General features: G+C 39.1%; 1 protein-coding gene across 2 annotated transcripts in view; it reads left to right on the plus strand.

The window, feature by feature from the left end:
- Nucleotides 1-12153, plus strand: part of OLA1 (Obg like ATPase 1) — a 185255-nt gene extending 173102 nt beyond the window's left edge. For both annotated transcript variants that reach the window (XM_049773463.1, XM_049773464.1), the window contains 4 exons: nt 4819-4959; nt 5641-5737; nt 7830-7952; nt 11642-12153. In XM_049773463.1, the coding sequence (XP_049629420.1) occupies nt 4819-4959; nt 5641-5737; nt 7830-7952; nt 11642-11743 (463 nt within the window). In that variant the 3' untranslated portion in view covers nt 11744-12153. The remainder of the gene's footprint in view (nt 1-4818; nt 4960-5640; nt 5738-7829; nt 7953-11641) is intronic.
- Nucleotides 12154-20611: the final 8458 nt, after the last annotated feature.

The following is a 20611-nucleotide window of genomic DNA, read 5'->3' on the forward strand; positions in this document are numbered from 1 at the left end:
ATTCGAACCACTGCCCTTCTGCATGCAAGGCAAACACCTTACCTCCATGTTATCTCTCCGGCCCCTGGACATTTCTTTTTTGTTCTTTATGTTTGTTCTGTTTTGGGACCATACCCAACAGCGTTTGTTGTTAACTCTGTGCTCAGGGATCACTCCTGGCAAGCTTGGGATCATATGTTGTGCAGAGGACCAAAGCTGAGTGGGCCACGGTCAAGGGAAGTGCCCTACCCCTATACTGTCGCTCCAGCCCCTGTACTTAAAATTGTTTTTCTGAACTCAGCTTTGATTTTCCATGTTCACTTTTGTTTGGTTAGTTGGTTGAGTATTTGTTTTGTTTTGGGACTTCGCCCAGTAGGCCAAGGGATTACTCCTTCTTCTGTGCCCAGAGGTAATTTCTGGGAGCTCGGGATCATGTTGGCTGCTTGGAATTGAACCTGTGTAGATCATGTGCAAGGCAAATTACTTGCTGTACTATATCTCTGGCCCTATGATTTTCTGTCCCTATATGTCAATAGTACTTTGTAGTTGTTGTTTTTCTAATTGAGGCACTGTGTTTTGTAATACTGTTAATAGCAGTGCTTCAGGAACCCGGTGTCTTGCACCACACCAGAGTATCCACATCCTCACCCCGCCCCTCCATGGTCTCTAGAGCAATAAATACACAGTCTTTTAGGTGGCCAGCTATAGTTTGGAGGATAGTTGTAGCAGTAGAATAGACAGACTTTTTCTGCAAAAGGTAACTGGTCCCAGTGGGATTCAGACGTGTGATGTTGGCCTCATTACCTCACTTTTGTTACTCTCAGGCCTTATAGATTTATTACATGCTTTTCAGTTTGTAATCTTAAAAGTCTTCTTTTTTTAATTACCCCAGGTCTTGTTTCAACCACGTAATTAAAAATCACTTGGGACATTTCTCACTTTTGTTTGATAGTAAAAGTCACAAAAGTGAAGCAGACAGTTAAAGAATCTAATTCACTTTTCATCTTCCCTGTGTTTTTCGGTGACAGTGAAAGTCACAGAAGTGAAGCTTGCAGGCAAAGAGCCTAACTCACTTTCCAGAGAGTGCTCCAGTACCTTTTTCTTTTCGTGAGGCTGTAGTAGGTCTGGTGTCAGTCACTTTAGAGACCTTTAGACCTCAATGCTCATTTATTGCAAAATGTACCAGCTCTGCTTCTGCATTATGAAGATCATCTGTCAACACTTTGAGATATTCTCCTTTGTTATTAAGCTTGTGATGCTCTACACTGTCAGGTTTTTCGCCAATTATAGTTAAGGTACAATAGTGTATTCACCAGATCAAAGTCTCACATTGGCGGTAGAGGAATGATTTGTAAGTCTTTATTCATCTGAATTGTACAATAGAACACCTGAGGAATGCAAATAATCCCTCTGAGGACCCTGCAGGAAAGGCTGATCAAATGAGAGAGTAGAACTATTGTTGTTCTGAATTGATGTTTTAGCCAAAATAATTATTTCTTGTTGTTTCATAACATTTCTAGTTTTATTAGTATTGACCCTAATTAGGAAATGGAATATATATGATATTCTTAAATTATCTTTTCATGTGGGCCTATTTTACTTCCATTGAATCTGTATTTGTATGTGGTCTTTTATTACAAACTTGGTTCTGGCTTGTATAATTAATGTATTATAAACCATCAATGATAACATTTTTTTTTTTTGGTTTTTCGGGCCACACCCGTTTGATGCTCAGGGGTTACTCCTGGCTAAGCGCTCAGAAATTGCCCCTGGCTTGGGGGACTATATGGGACGCCAGGCGATCGAACCACAGTCCTTTCTTGGCTAGCGCTTGCAAGGCAGACACCTTACCTCTAGTGCCACCTTGCTGGCCCCCAATGATAACATTTTTAATGCAGTTTTGTTTGAATACTATAAGAAGTAACATAGAATCTCGACCGGAGCGGTGGCGCAGAGCAGTAAGGCATCTATCTGCCTTGCCGGTGCTAGCCTAAGATGGACTGCAGTTCGATCCCCCGGCATCCCATATGGTCCCCTAAGCCAGGAGCGATTTTTGAGTGCATAGCCAGGAGAAACCCCTGAGCGTCACTGGGTGTGGCCCCCTCAAAAAAAAAAAAAAGAAGTAACATAGAATCTCATGTTATTTCTAGACACAGTATCAAGTTGAAATTTTCTCCCCCCCTCCAACTGTTCTTCATTATTTGATAAGTAAGTATCTCTGCTGGGAATTGAGGAAATAACCCAATGAGGTGGGGTGCATGAGCCTGCATTACTATTTGGCACCAACCCCCCCCCCCCACACACACACACACACAAAATCAGGTAAAAGCAAATTATCCCCTTTGGCTGTTATACTTTAAGGAACACATACTTTATTCTAAACAAAACCTTGAGATTTTTTTAGAATGTGATCAAAAGGAGAAACATTTGAAGATCAAAAACCACTGCCAAAGTATTAAATAAGAAAATTATAGATTGACCATGTCGAATAAACATGTGTAAACTATTGTGCGGCCTTTTCATTCCTTTATCCCTTCCTAAATCCTACTCAGTAGGCTGGACTCTTGATTTTCTAATAACTCTGAGCTCCTTCATTTTCTTTGATAGGTGTTGATGAAATCGTGGTTCTGTTCCTGTGTTTATTTTTTCCTAAGGAGACATTTACATTGATTATTTAAAGGATTTTTGCTATACATTTTTGGGGGCCACTTTGTTTTTATTCTTATTTTGCCAGTAGAACTGTTTTGTTTTGTTTTGTTGGTTTTTGGGTCACATACGGCGGCGCTCAGGGGTTCCTCCTGGCTCTACGCTCAGAAATCGTTCCTGGCAGGCTCGGGGGATCTTATGGGATGCCAAGATCCGAACCACTGTCCTTTTGTATGAGAGGCAAACGCCCTCATAAATGCTATCTCTCCGGCCCCATGCCAGTAGAATTTTCGTCTGTAGTAGAAGTACAGAATTGTAAGACAGGATATGCATAAAATGTTAATATTAATGTTCATAGACTTTATTTTGAGCCTATCCTAAATGATGTTTCTGGGCCAGAAACATCTATACTGATTAACTTGGAGCAAAAACTAATGATAAGCAACCACTGGTAATTATTATTTTAGCCAGTCCCTATTTTCTTTAGGCTCTTCATGTACTATTATTTGTTTGTTTTGTGGGGGAGGTCCTGGGGGTATCACACCTGGTGATATTCAGAGCTTACTCCAGATTCTGTACTCAGGGATTATTACTGGTGGGCTCAGGGGGTCATGTGGGGTGTTAGAGATAAAACCTGAATCAGTCATGTGCAAGGGAAGCATCCTACCAGCTGTACTGTCATTCCAGCCCCATACATATTCCATTTAAAAAAAATGTTTTTTGTTTGTTTTTGGAGAGGAGCCATGCCCAGCAATGAACAAGGGTTACTCCTTGCTCTGCACTCAGGAATTACTCCTGGCAGTGCTTGAGGAACCATATGTGCTGCCTGGGATTAAACTCTGGTCGGCTGCATGGGAGGCAAACACCTTTCCTGCTCTGTATACTGTCCCTCAGACCTCATATTACCTCTATTTTTATAGATATAGTTACTGAGACTTTGTTTTAGTGGTTCCTGCCAAGAAATAAAATACTAGCAGATTGGTAAGATCAGAATTGATTAATATAATCTATTTACTACACTTACTTATTTATGTTATAACCTCTACTTTGCTGAAATACTCCGTTGCTCAGGGGGTGGGGAGGGGACGAAATCACTTGGTAACACATAGTTTCCTAGCCAGCTTAGCTTGCCAGCCCCTTTGCAATTAAAGGCATTTATTTCCTCTCTGATTCTATTAATCATGATTCTACAAAAGGAAGGTTCATAATAACTGATTGAAGAAATGAGATGTGGGAAAGCGGAGATGCCTAAAGCACCCTTAACAGAGCTTAGGGTAAAAGACAAAGAAAAGAAATCAAGGCAGGAAGGAAGAAGATGGGAAAGAGAAGTAATGGAGAAACAGAAGTCAGGGCTTCTGTTTTATTGGAAATGGGAGAGTGGTGTAGCTCTACATTCAAAGCAGACTCAATAGTACTGGAAACCTGAGATCTAAGTTGAAGCCACCACTTTAATGTGCCTGCTCAGATGGCAGGCAAGGGGTAGGCAATGTTGTTTGGGGGTTAGGGGATGATAGAGTATGGGAGCATTGGTGATGGGAATTAACACTTGGAGAGAGATTGCTGTTGAAATATATGCCTGAAATTCAGCTGCCGATATCATTGTAAGCCACAGGTCTTTAAAATTTTTTAAAGTTCTTTAAAGGAATGGTCAGCTGTGTGTATATCTAGGTTTACATATCTGTATTTCTAGGAATGTTTCTTTTTATTTGATACATTCTTCAAAACCAGGAAAGAAAGGAAAAGGAAGATTATAAATTCTGGGTGGGGTGAATTATCTTCAAAATTGGCTGCTATGATAATCATGATTATTGACAATACAAATAGAACTTCATGCTTTTGCTTTTGAAAAAATTCACTTGATCAAAATGATAAATTGAGAATTTGAGATTTACTTAAGGGCACAGATGTTACTACTGAACAATTTGGTATAACTTTAAAAAGTTCTAAAATATTTCTATAATAGTTCCTATAGCTAGTCTGCTAAAGCAAAACTAGATAATAGTAAAATATGATGGCGTATACCTGAAGCAATTGCTGCCTGTTAGAGCCTTGACCTTGGAAAGCTATACACAAAAAGATGGCATCATAAAACCGTGCAATTCTTATGAATATGTATGTGCTACTTGATAATAATGAATGTGGTACAGTCATGCATGCACTACAAGATAATGTTGTGCCCTTTTTTGTCTACAGGTTGATAAAAATTAAAGAGTGGGTGGACAAGTATGACCCAGGTGCCTTGGTCATTCCTTTTAGTGGGGCCTTGGAACTCAAGTTGCAAGAATTGAGTGCTGAGGAGAGACAGAAGTATCTGGAAGCGAACATGACACAAAGGTTAATTAGCATTCATTTTCCCTACACTTTATTATCAACTATTTCCTTGCAGTAATTTAATTGCTTGCGCTGATAGAATAATAAATGACAGAGTAATTACCATTATAAAGAGGGAATCTTCTCCTTTCTTTACCATGAGACAGAGTGAAAAGATTTATTTTAAATTAAGTTTTTAACTGTCATCTGTCATCTCTGTACAGTGTTTTAATTATAACATAGGTATTAGTTATGTATATTTTTGAGAAGGAATGATCGCCAAAACTCTTTCGTCATGTTCAGTGGGGGAGGGGAAATGGCGAATCACTTGCCTTAATTTTTTTCAGAGTAACAGTAATATATTGTTTAAACTGTGGATTTCAGTCAAGCGATTTTGTGTCCATGACCTGTGCTCCTGAAAACAATTAATATTGGATAAAACAGAATGAGTAGATCTAGTTTTTCTTTTTCATATTAATTAATTCAAAGTGGTCTATTTAGACAAACAGCATTAAAGCCAGTGTCTGAAAGGACTTTTGAGGAATAGATAGTTGCTCTCTGACTTCAAGGTATTGAGATATGAAAGGTCATTTACTAATATCATTCCTTAACATTCTCTGCTTGAAATGATTAATTTTCACTCTGTACTGGTCTCTGGCACAGTCAACTTATATGTTGAGTGAATTTGTTTCATTTTTTTTTCAGCGCTTTGCCAAAGATCATTAAGGCTGGGTTTGCAGCACTCCAACTAGAATACTTTTTCACTGCAGGCCCAGATGAAGTGCGTGCATGGACCATCAGGGTAAGATTCATACTTATTCATCAGCTATATCCAGTTCCACACTATTGAATTCAGATTGATATCACTGACTTTGAAGTTTGTCATGGTGGCGGTTAGCTAGTCATTACAGATGAGGTTTTTGTCCAGGATAACTTTAATTATTTGTGAGCTGCTGAACAGTGAAAGTGGAGCGGCATTGATTGAGGCAGGTAACAATTGATTCTGCCTATTACATAGTCTGAATTTCTTCATCCTGTAGAATCTGTCTACCCTCCTCCTGTGGTCAGAGATAAGACGCACCAGTATTGTGCTTGCTTAATCTGTGTGACTGGGTTTGTCTGCAGTGAAATTGATGTTGCTTTTCATTTTGTATTCGCTAAGTTTGTTTGGGTTGCGGGTGGTTCTTTCCTCCTTTGCTTTTCTCAGATTACATTTTCAGCAATAAAAGCAATATGACATCATTATGCTCTTCATAGATACACAGTTGGGCTCAAAGAGCTAAACTCAGTGTGTAATAATTCACACATTTTTTTAAATTTGAATCCATAGAGGTGTTGTTGATTTTATGCAATGGTGAATCTTGAATCTTTTACTTAAAATGTGTTATGTATTTTAAATATTGATGTATACTGATTGTGACCAGAAAGCATGATTAATTTATTCCCAGAGGACAATAGAAAGTGAACTATAACGGTTTGCTTTTAAATGTAAATATATTGTAATACGGTATACCATTGAAAAACGTTTTTTGAAGTATATGTGTTTCCAAATTGTGTTACTGAGTATAAAAATTGTGTCATAACTTTTAGAAATGATTTTTTTATCTTATTCAGTCTCTTAATATACATTTTTTGTATATGCTATATGAAAAATTTTAGTGTTGCTGTTATTTCTGTTTTTACTCACTACTGTAATTTATGTAATTGTTACATTTATTTTTATTTAAAATGGGTGTGAACATGGAGGCAGTTCAATATAATGTTAAATGCTTTGTGTGAATGTGAGATTTGTTTTTCTTTTATCGCCTCTCTCCTTTGTAAAAATATGTTTGATTGACTTCTATCTAAGGCCCTTTTAAATAGACTTAAAACTTAGTGTCAAAGCAAATTTGAGTTGGTAAACAAATTGCCACAGTTTATTTTGCTTTATTTCATGAGGTCTTACGACTTCTAAACTTGAGTATGTATAGCAGAAAAGTAAACACATTCTGGGCTTTTGAAAATGTGAGAGCTGGTTTATCTTAAGACTGATTGTGAGTATCCATGATTTAATGTGCTAAGATATTTAGTCAGGTAAGCATCAGTGAGTAGCCATATTAACCCAATACATCTTTTATTGTAAAAACTGTGCTCTGTAGTGTCAGACTCCTTATCACTTTAGCATGCTTTATTAAGCAGCCTTTAGGTCACCATTATTTCTCAGATTTCTTTCCATGCTTATGTGTGTCTGGGTATATGTCCTTGTAATTTAACATATGGGGTAATTATAAGACATTTCTCTTCCTATATCAATTTGAATTTTTTTTCATGACAGAGGCAAAATATATTGTGCATCCTAAATATATTGGAAACTGACCTCTCCCCCCAAAAAAAGAGTAGTAAAATTTTATCAGAATTAAAAAATATGTACTTGCTGAACATCCATTAAATGATTTGTTGGAAGTGCCTTAAAATGCCAGGGGTTTTTGTATTGATTTTTATGTTCTTTTGATAAGCTAAATTTTTAAAAGGCCTTTTTATCTTTTTAAAACCTTTGATAATTCAACTTGAAAGTTACTTTAAAATCCTTTTTTATTCTCCCCACTGTAAAGAATAGAAATCAAAATGAAATCTGCACCCACACCAGAGCACTGTGTCTAAATCAATAAAACTGTGGATGGCGTTAGGAAAAACAAAGCTATGCTTCTTTTAATATCTCCCGAACTGTTGTGTGCCGAATCTGCTGCCCAGGCAGTGCCCAGGGTTAAAAATTTGCTAATTGTACACCTGCCATTGTAACTAATGTCCAACTAAGTTTAAGTTGGACCCAACTGCAGATCAGAGAAAGGAAACTCCAGACTTACAATCAGTCATCTTAAATGCAATTAGTTTTCTCTGGTCTTTTCTTCTCAAAGAAAGGGACGAAGGCTCCTCAGGCCGCAGGAAAGATTCACACGGATTTTGAAAAAGGATTCATTATGGCTGAAGTAATGAAATACGAAGATTTTAAAGAGGAAGGTTCTGAAAATGCGGTCAAGGTAATAAATTATATTTTCTGATTTTCATATTTTGTCATTTTTACTGATGTAGAGAGACTACTAACCAAAATGAACAACAAGCCATCTTTTAAACCAGGTGTGGTCTAAAATAAAATAAGGATGTCTTTGGGGCTTGGGGGTTTACTTTCAACTGATTGAATCACTCTGGATGTTTATATGATTTTAAATTGTTTTTAATGTGTTGCCAGTAATTTCTTATCTTCCTAAAAAAAGAAATAAGCTTGCTTTAATTCTAAATTTCATAGAATTTCTTCATTGATGATTGGTGAAAATTATGTGAATATTAGAAAGCATGTATGAACTAGCATCTTATGACCTTACTGATTAATTCAAGGAAGTATATAGGAATTGAGCTAAGTGAATCTGTTCTTGAAACTTTTTGACCATATATTTTTAGAGCTCTTTGAGAATTTGATTTGCTTTCTCAACACTAGAGGGCAGGTCCAAAGTTGTGCTTTATTTTTAGCTAATAATGTGATTTGATTTGCAGCCACTAATAGTGAAGCATAAATAATAAATTATTTTTTAATTTCATTTGGCTGTTGGGTTTTAGTGAAATCTAGTCAGTATCTTCTCTATTGGGTCGTTATTTAGCTGACATAGTGTGGGAAGACTTGATATCTGAAGACTCACAAAACATACTAGAAGATTTAAAGAGATCTTATTTTTGCTTTTTCATAATTTGAAATAAATCTAAATTATTTTTCTTACTAGTATTATTGGAAAGATCATTCTGAACAGTAAGATTTTAATAGAACTCTTGGAACCCAAGAAGAGAAAGCAGGAACCTTGGTATAATTGGTTCCGTGGAGTGAGAATCTTGTTATTTTTAAGCAAAAAAGAATAACTAAACAAAGTAATTTTAGTAGTGTCATCTATATTGATATGCAAATATTAATAATGAAGTACTAATTAAACTTGAGAATCTCTGATTACATCCTAAGTTTTTTTGTTTGTTGTTTTTTTTTTCGGGCCACACCCGTTTGATGCTCAGGGGTTACTCCTGGCTAAGCGCTCAGAAATTGCCCCTGGCTTGGGGGGACCATATGGGACGCCGGGGATCGAACCGCGGTCCTTTCCTTGGCTAGTGCTTGCAAGGCAGCCACCTTACCTCTAGCGCCACCTCGCCAGCCATCCTAAGTATTTTTAAAAATGATTAAAAAATAAGAATATTTTTACAAGGCCGGAACAATAGTACACTGGGTTGAGGACTTTCTTTTCAGGGTTTAATCTCCAGCATTTCATTGAGTCCTGTAAGCACTTCCAGGTGTGGTGACCCCTGAGCACAGAGCCAGGAGTAACCCCTTAACATTCCTCTCTGTGGCCACATAAAGCAAAATTTACAAATCCCCCCCCCATTGGAATTCAGCAAATGCTTTTTATGTATTCTCATAAAAGACCATTTTACCAATCTTTTATAGATGTCTATGTTACAATAAACTTGAAAGATGTATAAATTGTGACTTCCTGGTAAGCAGGATAGCAATACTTTATAAAATGCAGTAAAATAATGTTTTCTGCCTATTAAAATGATTTTCACTAATTAGGATCTTTAATACTGTAAGCTGGAAATGATGGACCTCTGATTTTTTAGCCTAGAACTCCATTAAATATTGATTGTTGTTTTTAATCTCCAAAACTAGCATTTCTGATTTTGAACTCCAAGTAAAATAAGGCTTTTGTGGATTGCTTTATTCTGTCTTATTCACCAAATATTTACTTGCATATTTCCAAGTAGGCTTAGGTTTAGAGCAAGATTGTGTATATGTGTATGTGTGTGTGTTTCTAACACCAGTGCAGCATAACTAATTTAATGCCAGTGCTGTGAACTATATACTGAATAGCTCTGTGTGGGCTTTGTAGTCTACAGGGATATCACATTATTAGCAATCATATCTGCTTAGGCAAAGCTGGCTTCTACAGATGGCTGCTTTCAAGTGCAAATGAACTGGTTAGACGTGTCTTGTTTAATACATACTCAAGATTCACAAATGGGTATTGATTTTTTTTTCTCTAACCAGTGTTTCTGATAGCAGTGGAAATGGATTAAATGGTCTCTAGAGAATTTAAAGGAACACTGTCACCTTTAATTAGTAGTAAACTTGAGTGGTAACAAAGTATATAAACTTACATTTATATATCACCTCAGTATGTTTTGGATTTAAGTTGTATGTATAGTTGCTTAACATTGGGCTTTAGATTCTTGAAAAAAGTAGCAAAGGCCTACTGCACACACATCACAGATCTTTACAAAAATCATATAAGTGTCTATCTTTTGAAATGTTAGGGTATTTTGACTTTTTTAAAATTGGTTTTACTTTAGTAAAACATTGCTGATTGGTAAATTTTTTTTGTTTGTATTCTAAATTAATGAAAATATACTAAATTCTGCTCTGTTACCTGTTCATTTTAATGTCAGATATATGATCTTCGTTGGTGTTGGCCTCTTAGATAAGTAGAATTGCATTTCATCTTTTTGAACATTGTTATTAACATATTCAAAAAGAAGGACTAACTTTGTTAGGCAAGGTTTTATGTTCTAGACATATCCTTATCAAGTAAATCTTTTGAAAATGCATTTGGAAATGCAAAGAGATGCAAGTCCTTTTTTGTGGTCAATGGTCGGGCCACGTGGGACTCTTGAGCTTGGTATATGCAGAGATGTGTATGAGAGCCTGTTGTGCTTTGGGCAATGTGCATTTGCGATGCACTGGATGAGCCTGCATCTCTGGATCACTGCATGCCTGCATCGGATTACTGGCAAATTACCCGTCTCCAGCTACATACCAGCAGGTGGAATCAGTTGCTTTGCTGACTAATTTACAAGTAGAAAAAATATCTTTGCAGTTCCAACCTGTTAGAGTCTGCTTGTTACTGAGACCATTACTATGTAAGCTTCACAATAGATTCTAGTTATCTCTGATCATTCTTTTTTTTTTTTTTTTTTTTTTTTTGGTTTTTGGGCCACACCCGTTTGACGCTCAGGGGTTACTCCTGGCTATGTGCTCAGAAATCGCCCCTGGCTTGGGGGGACCATATGGGACGCCGGGGGATCGAACCGCGGTCCTTCCTTGGCTAGCGCTTGCAAGGCAGACACCTTACCTCCAGCACCACCTACCCGGCCCATCTCTGATCATTCTTAAGAATAAGTTTTAAAATGAAAAAGAAATCATTTAAACCATATGCATTACAACTAATAATAGTTTTTTTTTTCCTTGCAATACTCTTTGGGACTGGGGGCATACCCAGTGTTATCAATAAAGTAAATAAAGCAGCATTAGATTAGTTATATAGTCAGTCCTTTTTTCCCTCAGCATGGTTTGATCTGTTTTATTACAGTGACTTGCTAGATGTTTGCAGACACATCAGAAATGTACCATAAACAGCATGTAATGAAACTTAATGATATTGGTATAATTACATTTATATACCAACAATTTAGTGGAGAATACATTATGATTATGTATATATGGAAAATCTAGGTCTGCCCAAATTAAAAATATTGGCTTCTTTCTGAGACTAGTTTTGAACTTGTTTACCTTTCTATAGTTTTTTTTTTTTAATGTGGCCCTGGAAGCATAGTAGTTTTTGTATATACTCTTACCATTGACTTGCTGTATTTTGTTTTAAAATAATAACTCATTTTCTCTCATGTTTTTTATTTGCAGGCTGCTGGAAAATACAGACAACAAGGCAGAAATTATATCGTTGAAGATGGAGATATTATCTTCTTCAAATTTAATACACCTCAGCAACCGAAGAAGAAATAAACTTTAGTTATTGTTCAGATAAAAAGTGTAACCTTCAAAAGGCATATGATTTTTTTAATTAAAATTTGTGAAAACTGAAGGGATAAATAAAGTTGGGGGTGGGGATTCTTCTAAAAACAGATTGTTTTTATTTGTTTTAAAACTAAGATACTGTGTACCTCCAGTGAAATGCAAGTTCGCTAAATGTGAACAGCTTTGCTTTTCACGTGATTAAGACCCCACACAAAATTGTAGGCGCTTTTCAGGAATCATATTACTCTCATGATACTTCATTAATCTCCATCATGTATGCCAAGCCTGACATATTTGACAGTGAGGACAATGTGGCTTGCTCCTTTTTGAATCTACAGATAATGCATGTTTTACAGTACTCCAGATGTCGACACTCAATAAAACATTCGACAAAACCAGCCTGGGTGTGTTTGGGGATGTCTGTATTGACTGGCTAGAGTGTGCTGAATGCGATACGGCACCTGGTGGCTGCTGATTACAGAATGTTAAGGCGTGTGGATGACACAGTAACTGGCGGTGGGGGGCAGCTGCGATTGTATTTAAAAGTGAGTTTTTCATGGGAATCAGGAGACTGGTATGCCAGGGATTTGTCTCAAGAAAGTTAATTAATTTGTAGATGGATGTTTATTGGAAGATGATGGTCATGATGTTTTAAAGCAATGGTCCTCAAACTACGGCCCGCGGGCCACATATTGTATTTATTCCCATTTTGTTTCTTCACTTCTAAATAAGATATATGCAGTGTGCATAGAAATTTGTTCATAATTTTTGTTTTTACTATAATCTGGCCCTCCAACAGTCTGAAGGACAGTGAACTGGCCCCCTGTTTAAAACGTTTGAGGACCCCTGTAAGGATAGAACTTAATTGTGAGCCAAAAGAAAATGAGTAGAGAAAAATTTTGCTTTAGAAAACAGGGAATTTGTGTGTATGCATGTGTGTGTGTGTGTGTGTGTGTGTGTGTGTGTGTGTGTGTGTGTTTTCTGACTATTGAAGACAGAGTTTGAAATTAAGAAATTTTTATGAGGGGCCAGAGTGGTGGCGCAAGCAATAAGGTGTCTGCCTGCATGCGCTAGCCTAGGACAGACTGCGGTTCAATCCCCCCAGCATCCCATATGGTCCCCTAAGCCAGGCGCAATTTCTGAACGCATAGCCAGGAGTAACCCCTGAGCATCACCAGGTGTGGCCAAAAAAAACCTAAAAAAATAAAAAAGAAATTTTTATGAGAACTAATCTATGACTGGTGGGTTATCTATGTATATATATATATATATATTTTCACATTGTCAGTCCTTACACACATAAGGCAAGAGCTTTTTCTCCCCCAGACCACCTTTATTTTTGTTCAGGTTCAGTACTGAGTATAAAAGTTCATATATGGGCTGGAGGGATAGTACAAGGGCTAAGGTATATAGTACTAAAATATCTTTGACTAGCTGAAATTTTATTATATATTAGTTAAACACTGATGAATTCTGAAATGGCAGGTATATGGAGACTGTTTGCTGCTGTCCCTCCTTCTCTATGATGACAGTTTTTAAATATTCTCATTCTCTTTCTCTCTTACAAAATCCAACTGCCTCATTTCCACCCACAGCCCCCTGTGCTCTTGGAGAATCAGATATTCCAGCCGAATGTGCTTTCTTGAGGCTGCCAGCCTCTACCTTCATTGTTTTATTTTGTGTTGAAGAGAAGGAAGTAAAAACACATGTGAACTTAATAGTGAAAGTTGTGGAAAGCAGCATGAAAGAAAAGAGGTATACTTCTTAAATTATTTATTTGGGATTTGGGGCCCATGCCTAATATGCGTGTCCTGTCCCTGTGTCTCTCCCAGGAGTGTTTAGGAGACCCCATAGAGTTGTAGGTGGAGTCAACCACATACACGCAAAACAAGTGCTTTAATACTACTATTTCTCCAACCTAGGAGATACTTTTTGGTTTAATTTTTTTTTTTGGGGGGGGGGAAGGTGTCACACTCAGCAGTACTCAAGACTTACTCTAAACTCTGTGCAGAACGATCACTCCCAGCAATGCTTGGGACCATACGGAATGTGAAGAATCCATCCCAGTTGGTTTCATGCAAGGCAAGCATCCTCCCCTCTATACTCTCTCCAAAAGATTTGGGTGGTTTTTTGTTTTGGGTTGGTTTTTGGGTCACACTTGGTGGCACTCAGGGGATCCTCCTGGCTCTGCACTCAGAAGTCACTCCTGGCTGGCTCGGAGGACCCTATGGGATGCCGGAATTCGAACCACGTTCATCCTGGGTCGGCTGTATGCAAGGCAAATGCCCTACCACTGTGCTATCTCTTCAGCTCCTTCTAAAAGGTATTTTTAAAGATGGTCTGTTTACAGTGTCTCTCGTTGACCTGTTGTTTGATTTTACCAAAATCCTTGGTGCATGTCTGTTCCACACTCACCCCCACATAAAAGGATGTGGCATATGCAGATGGAGGCTAACTGGAGTTGCCTTGTTTCTAATTTTAGATACCACATATGGTCCCCCTGAGCACCCCTGGGTATGGCCCACACATCCTTTCACCAAAAAAAATTTTTGTTGGGGGCCGGAGAGATAGCATGGAGGTAAGGCATTTGCCTTGCATGCAGAAGGTTGGTGGTTCAAATCTCGGCATCCCATATGGTCCCCGAGCCTGCCAGGAGCAATTTCTGAGCATAAAGCCAGAAGTGACCCCTAAGCGCTGCCGGGTGTGACTCAAAAACCCAAAGGACTGGAGAGATAGCACAGCGGCGTTTGCCTTGCAAGCAGCCGATCCAGGACCAAAGGTGGTTGGTTCGAATCCCGGTGTCCCACATGGTCCCCCGTGCCTGCCAGGAGCTATTTCTGAGCAGACAGCCAGGAGTAACCCCTGAGCATCGCCGGGTGTGGCCCAAAAGAAAAAACAAAGGAAAAAAAAAGTTTTTGTTATATTTCTCTATTGGAGAAATGTGTAAGATTAGTGTATTGTTAGGAATTTCACCAGGATAAGGAGTCAGATTTCTTTGGGTCTTCAAAGTAAATAGCATGACTTATTAAAGTTTAGAATCTTATTAAAAAATTGGGCCCGGAGAGATAGCACAGCGGTATTTGCCTTGCAAGCAGCCAATCCAGGACCTAACGTTGTTGGTTCGAATCCCAGTGTCCTATATGATCCCCCGTGCCTGCCAGGAGCTATTTCTGAGCAGACAGCCAGGGGTAACCCCTGAGCACGGCCGGGTGTGGCCCAAAAGAAAACAAAACAAAACAAAAAAAGAATCTTATTGAAAAATAAAATTGTACGATTGTATGATTTACTTTTTGTGACCTCTCATTTGATAATTGTGTACTGAAGAACAGAACCAGTAATAAGATAAAGAATTTAGTTTTGAGATAACTACATTTATTAAAGGCTGACATCAAATGCTAAGTTTGGTTTGATGTTTTCTACATTTGTATAGAATTTGTTTTCTGCAGAGGTTGAGAATTCTGAGAACTTTTACATATAATTGGTTATATACCATATATTGTTTTATCTCATTTAATATTCTGGAAATGTGCTGTTACTATGCAAATAATTTTTTCTTTTCATAGATTCATCTTAATAAAATTTGTAGCTAAGAGATTTTATTTGTATTGAAAATATAAAAGGAGTTTTTAATAGCCTTTAGTTTGGTTTTATCATATTTCCTTCATAACTTCATAACATGTCTGAGGTCAGACATGGCTTAAATTAGAAAGACACCATGTACTGGGGAGAGTTCCTTGTGGTTGGAGCATTTGCTTGGCAAGCACAGGGTCCGGTGTCTGGCTCTGGCACTGCGTGCCCTCCCTAGGACCCTCATACAGGTACCCTGTTGGCTGCCAGCACCACTGGGGAATCCTACAAACAAATAAACAAAAAGCACATATCTGTTATGCTTTAACATGGTTGCAGTTGAAAGCTTATTTCTGCTCTCTGAGGAGGGACCATCCAGGCAGTGCGGTTCAGCATTCTCAGTCTACACAGCTCATCTGGCCTTTGGTTTCTTCCAGAAAGTGAGAACCAGAATATTACTTCAGGAAATCACTCTCAGGACTTGTAATGGATGTCCCCAGCTGTGAATACTTTGTCAACTTGATCAATAAGTCTGTTCATTAGTTCTGCCTATGGTAGGCCTCCATGGAGATCCAGGCACACATAGTCACAGTGTTTCCTCCAGACATCCAAGGATGAGAGAGGTGAGGGTCATGGTGGTAGCCGCACAGACGTTCCTGCTCTAGGGTATGCCTTTGATTCCTTAGTGGAACAGGAAGACAGCATAGGTGCATGGATTGGCATTCTCAGGTCCTGTCTCCTTTCACGCTATATATGTTCCTGGACCAGAAAATGACTTATTTCACGCCATTTTAGGGGAGCATTTTGTGTCTGCTTGATTATTTCAAGTGACAGTTGCTCTCTGTTTTGACAAGTAAACACAGAGGCAATAAGCTTTTGCACAGGTTGGCATGTGTGGCCTGTTAGGATTTTCAGAGGCCGTGGATGATGGAGATGGGGGAAAGGATCAATACTGAGGAACAGTTTTTGCTCCTCTGTTCTACATGCTGCTTTGCTTTCTGGTGAAATATACCCATTGTGGCTGCCTTAGTGTACAGAGCATAGGCTACATCTTCATCGCATTACATTTCTGTTTTCCTAGTCTTCCTGATACAGCTTCAACACTTCCCGTCAGATCCTAGGGGTTGTTTGCAGTTATTTTCTCCATTCTGGGTTCCTGTCACTCAGAAAATGGCATTATCTTAGGATGTCCTGTCTAAGAACATTTTGCTTTGAGACCACACTTGGCAGTGCGCAGGGCCTGCTCCTAACTCTTCACTCAGAGATGACTGACTCATGTTGGGGCTCTGGGGCCATATGTGATGTCAGGGACTAAGCCCAGGTCAGCTACATGCAAGGCAAGTGCCTTCCCCACTGTACTATCTTCCCAGTCCCCTCCTGGTACTAATGATGGAACCCAGGATCCCACACATGCATGTCAAATTATCTGCCCAGCCCCCCAAACATTCTTTTCGTCAGACTCTCATTTGGGACATCCGCTGTCCAGCTAGGCTCCTAGTGAAGCAGGTGCAGCTCCATAACTGAAGTTCTGGCCAGTGGAGTGCAAATGGATGCTGGTTCCACACCCAGCCTGTGCATGTGGACTGTGCTCCATTTAGGTGTCTGTCTGCCTGGGGCCTGTCGAGAATAGAGCACAGGACTTCACCTTCAGAAATAGCAGAGATAGCACAGCAGCCTTGCAAGCAGCCGATCCAGGACCAAAGGTGGTTGGTTCGAATCCCAGTGTCCCATATGGTCCCCCGTGCCTGCCAGAAGCTATTTCTGAGGAGACAGCCAGGAGTAACCCCTGAGCACTGCCAGGTGTGGCCCAAAAAACCAAAAAAAAAAAAAAGAGAGAAAAAGAAAAGAAATAGCAGAGCCACAAGAGGGCTAGGGCCCATATCTGGACAAGGCTGGAGAGCAGTAGACAAGTGACATCTCATGAATTGGTACAAGAAAGAGAAGGAAGCTCCAGTGATTGTTACTATTACAACAACTGGGCACTTCCCAACTAATAGGTTATTTTTTGTACATCTGGAACATATACCTTCTGGTATGTCTTTTACACACTTAATGGTGTTTTATACTGTAAAGCCTTATAGAGTGGAAAGAGCTGGGCTGAGAAGCCTTAGAGACCATGCAGAGATTAAGACATTTGCTTTGCATGCGGCTGGCCCTCATTTGATCCCTGGTACCTCATATTGTTCTCAAGCACTACCAAGAGTGATCCTTGAGCATGGCCTGGTGTGACTGCCCCCCTCAAAAAGCCACTCAAAAGGCATCTTGTACAATTTATTCTTCCTATCGTAGGTGCTTTGGACATCTGATGATCACACTCCTAGAAATTAGAAGGCCTGATACAAGTGGACCAAAGAGATCTATATGTCAGATGCTTACTTGCTGCAAGCGCATTCTGTCTTACAGCGCCAGTGTGATTTCGGTGAATCCACTTCAGGGGGAGTGGGTTGCTCAAACCAGGCGTACGGAGAAATATGAAATATGAAATAAATGAAACCACACAGAGAATGGGGTCAGCATGTTTCTTTCAGGAGTGCGACAAGTTTAATTTTTGAGCAGGCGGATTTATAGGGGTAAATTTAGCCACAGATGAAGAATAATTGTAATCACAAAGCCTAGTACAACAATAACAATACCTAAGCTATGGGTGTGACTATAAAAATTCTAAGTTACAAGAGAGAAGGTAACTCTTAGCAAGCTTGCTTTAAATGCAAAATCAGGATTAGGAGAAAATAGGAAATATCTAGAAACTTGGTCTTTCTAGGCTGGACTATTGTTTTAGAGGTTAAATGAAGGGAGGTGAGGTACCAAATCCCAAGAATGAGCTTCCCTATTTCTAAAGGAGGGTCAAAAATCAAAATCTGTATTCTGGTTACACCCTTGATTACCAGAAACTGCAGCTGCAAAGGACATATTTGAAAAGGAAAGAAAAATTGTCTTTGCTTTTAGGGCTGACTATATCCAGAAAAAGGGGTTCTCAAATAAACTTTGGTGCTGGAATTTCTGAGCCAAATTATTTGATAGAGGCTATTATTTTGCCTGATATATACAAAGGAGAGATAGTCAAATACTGGCTGAAAATGTAATGCCAGGGGTCTCTTTGGAAATCCCTCAACCATCCACGCAGGGGAAAAAGGCGTCCACAGCGGGCCTTTTGAGGAACCCCATGGGGGTAATATTAGTTCTACCCACCAGGAAAATCTGAGGATACATCTGGTGGGCTGAGCCCCCCTAAAAGCTTAGGCATGCCCTGGCACTTACTTGACATGTCCTAGTACATTATCCCTGTAACCTCACTAAAAGGAAATGGCTGTGTCCACAGATGTCATCTTTATGAACTAGGCATGAGCAAACAGCCCTATAAGTACCTGTCATATTTATAAATGGGACAGAAGTACTAATATTTTATATTGCTAAAATTTTTGATGGCTTGGAGCACTAGTATAGGGTTGAAGTACATGTCTTACTTACCCTGCTGACTATGGTCCAGTCAGTGGCATCCTGTTGGATCCCCCCATCCTGCCCACCAAGCATCCTTGGGTGTGACCCTGGAGAACTATTGAGCACAAAACAAAAAATACTGTTGGTTTGATTGGTAAATTGACTTTTTGCTAATGTGGACTTCGTGTGTATAACTGAATTTATTTGATTTTAGGCCACACCCAGTTGTGTCCAGAGAGTACTCTGGGCTCTGCACTCAAGTATCTCTGGATACCATATCTGGTGCCAGGGATAGTCCCATGGTCAGCTATGCCTTACCCTCTTGTACTGTCTCTCATACCCTGTAACTGAATTTTTTAACTTAAACTTTCTTTGTAATTTGTTGCTTACTTAATTCATCTGTTCTCAAAGTCAAGTTAGTAATGAGCAGAAAGATTAATACTAACCAAAATTAGTCACAAAATTATATATTAGTGAATAAATTAGTTGTAAGTTGAAACGTTCTCCCCAAAATTGTTACTATATTTTCTTAATAACCACAAAATCCTAATTATTATAGTATATTTGAGGGCAGAGAGTTATTGCAGCGAATAGGGCACTTGCTTTGCACGTGGTTGACCCAGGTTTAATCGATGGCTCTACCTAAAGTCAGTTCCCTGAGCCTGTCAGGAATGATCCCTGAGCACAGATCGAGGACGAAGTCTTGAGCACTGCTGCATGTGGCCCCAAAACAAAGCAAAAACAATATAATTGAAACCTGCCAGGATTGTTTTGTGACTGAAGTTTTATAGATTCCTGTTTCCTTTGTCAAAAAAAAATAATAATAATGAGCATGTGTGAAGTCATAAACTCAATCGCCTGGCACTGCAGAACAAGCTAAATAAGGAAATGTTCATAATTTCAAAACCAACTCATCACCCCGTTATTTGCATTGAATCACCCCTGTTGGCTTTACTGAATAGAAGCAAGTTGGAGAGAGTTAGGATGAAAGTCCCATCAACCTGGATCGTATAAACTTGAAAGGGTTCAGCGATCATGATTTTTCCATTAATCCAGCCGCGGTTATCCAAGCAAGAGCAGTTTCTAAAAATAAAGTTTATGGATGACCAGAAATGAGAAAATGTTCAACAGACCCTCCTATTCCCTTGTTCCTTAACCTTACCCTCTTCTCTAAATCATTACCATAAGAATAACAGGATTCTGCTTACAAAATGAGGAATGTGATTATGTGAAGGACAAAGCTTCAAAAGTTTCCCACTTAGGGTTGGGATGATATCAAAGTTGTGAGACATTTACCTGGCAGGGAAGAACCTGAACCCAGCAGCACAACTAGAGCAAACACTATCTCTGGAGCTCAAGAGAGTACAAGGGATGAGAGGATAGAGGTAAGGTGCTTGCCTTGCATGGAATCAGTCAACTCAGTTGGGTGATCAGCCAAACGGGTTCAATTCACAAACTTCAAAAATTACCCCTGAACTCTATTAGATGTGGCCAACTCCCTACCTCTACCACTTAAAATAAATCTCACTAGAAATGTGCTGCCTCCCAGGAGTAATTCCTGAGTATAGAGTCAGAAACCTAACCACTACTCAAGAAACAAAAAAGTGCTTTCTCACCCTGGTGTGTATGTATGCAACTTTCATAGAGCTTAAACATTAAGATTTGTGGGGGTCGGAGAGATAGCATGGAGGTAAGGCATTTGCCTTACATGCAGAAGGATGATGGTTCGAATCCCAGTATCCCATATGGTCTCCTGGGTCAGAGAGATAGCATGGAGGTAAGGCATTTGCCTTACATGCAGAAGGATGATGGTTCGAATCCCAGTATCCCATATTGAGTCTTCATAAAGTG

Source organism: Suncus etruscus, chromosome 5 (assembly GCF_024139225.1).
Source record: "Suncus etruscus isolate mSunEtr1 chromosome 5, mSunEtr1.pri.cur, whole genome shotgun sequence".
Taxonomy (NCBI): Eukaryota; Metazoa; Chordata; class Mammalia; order Eulipotyphla; family Soricidae; genus Suncus; species Suncus etruscus.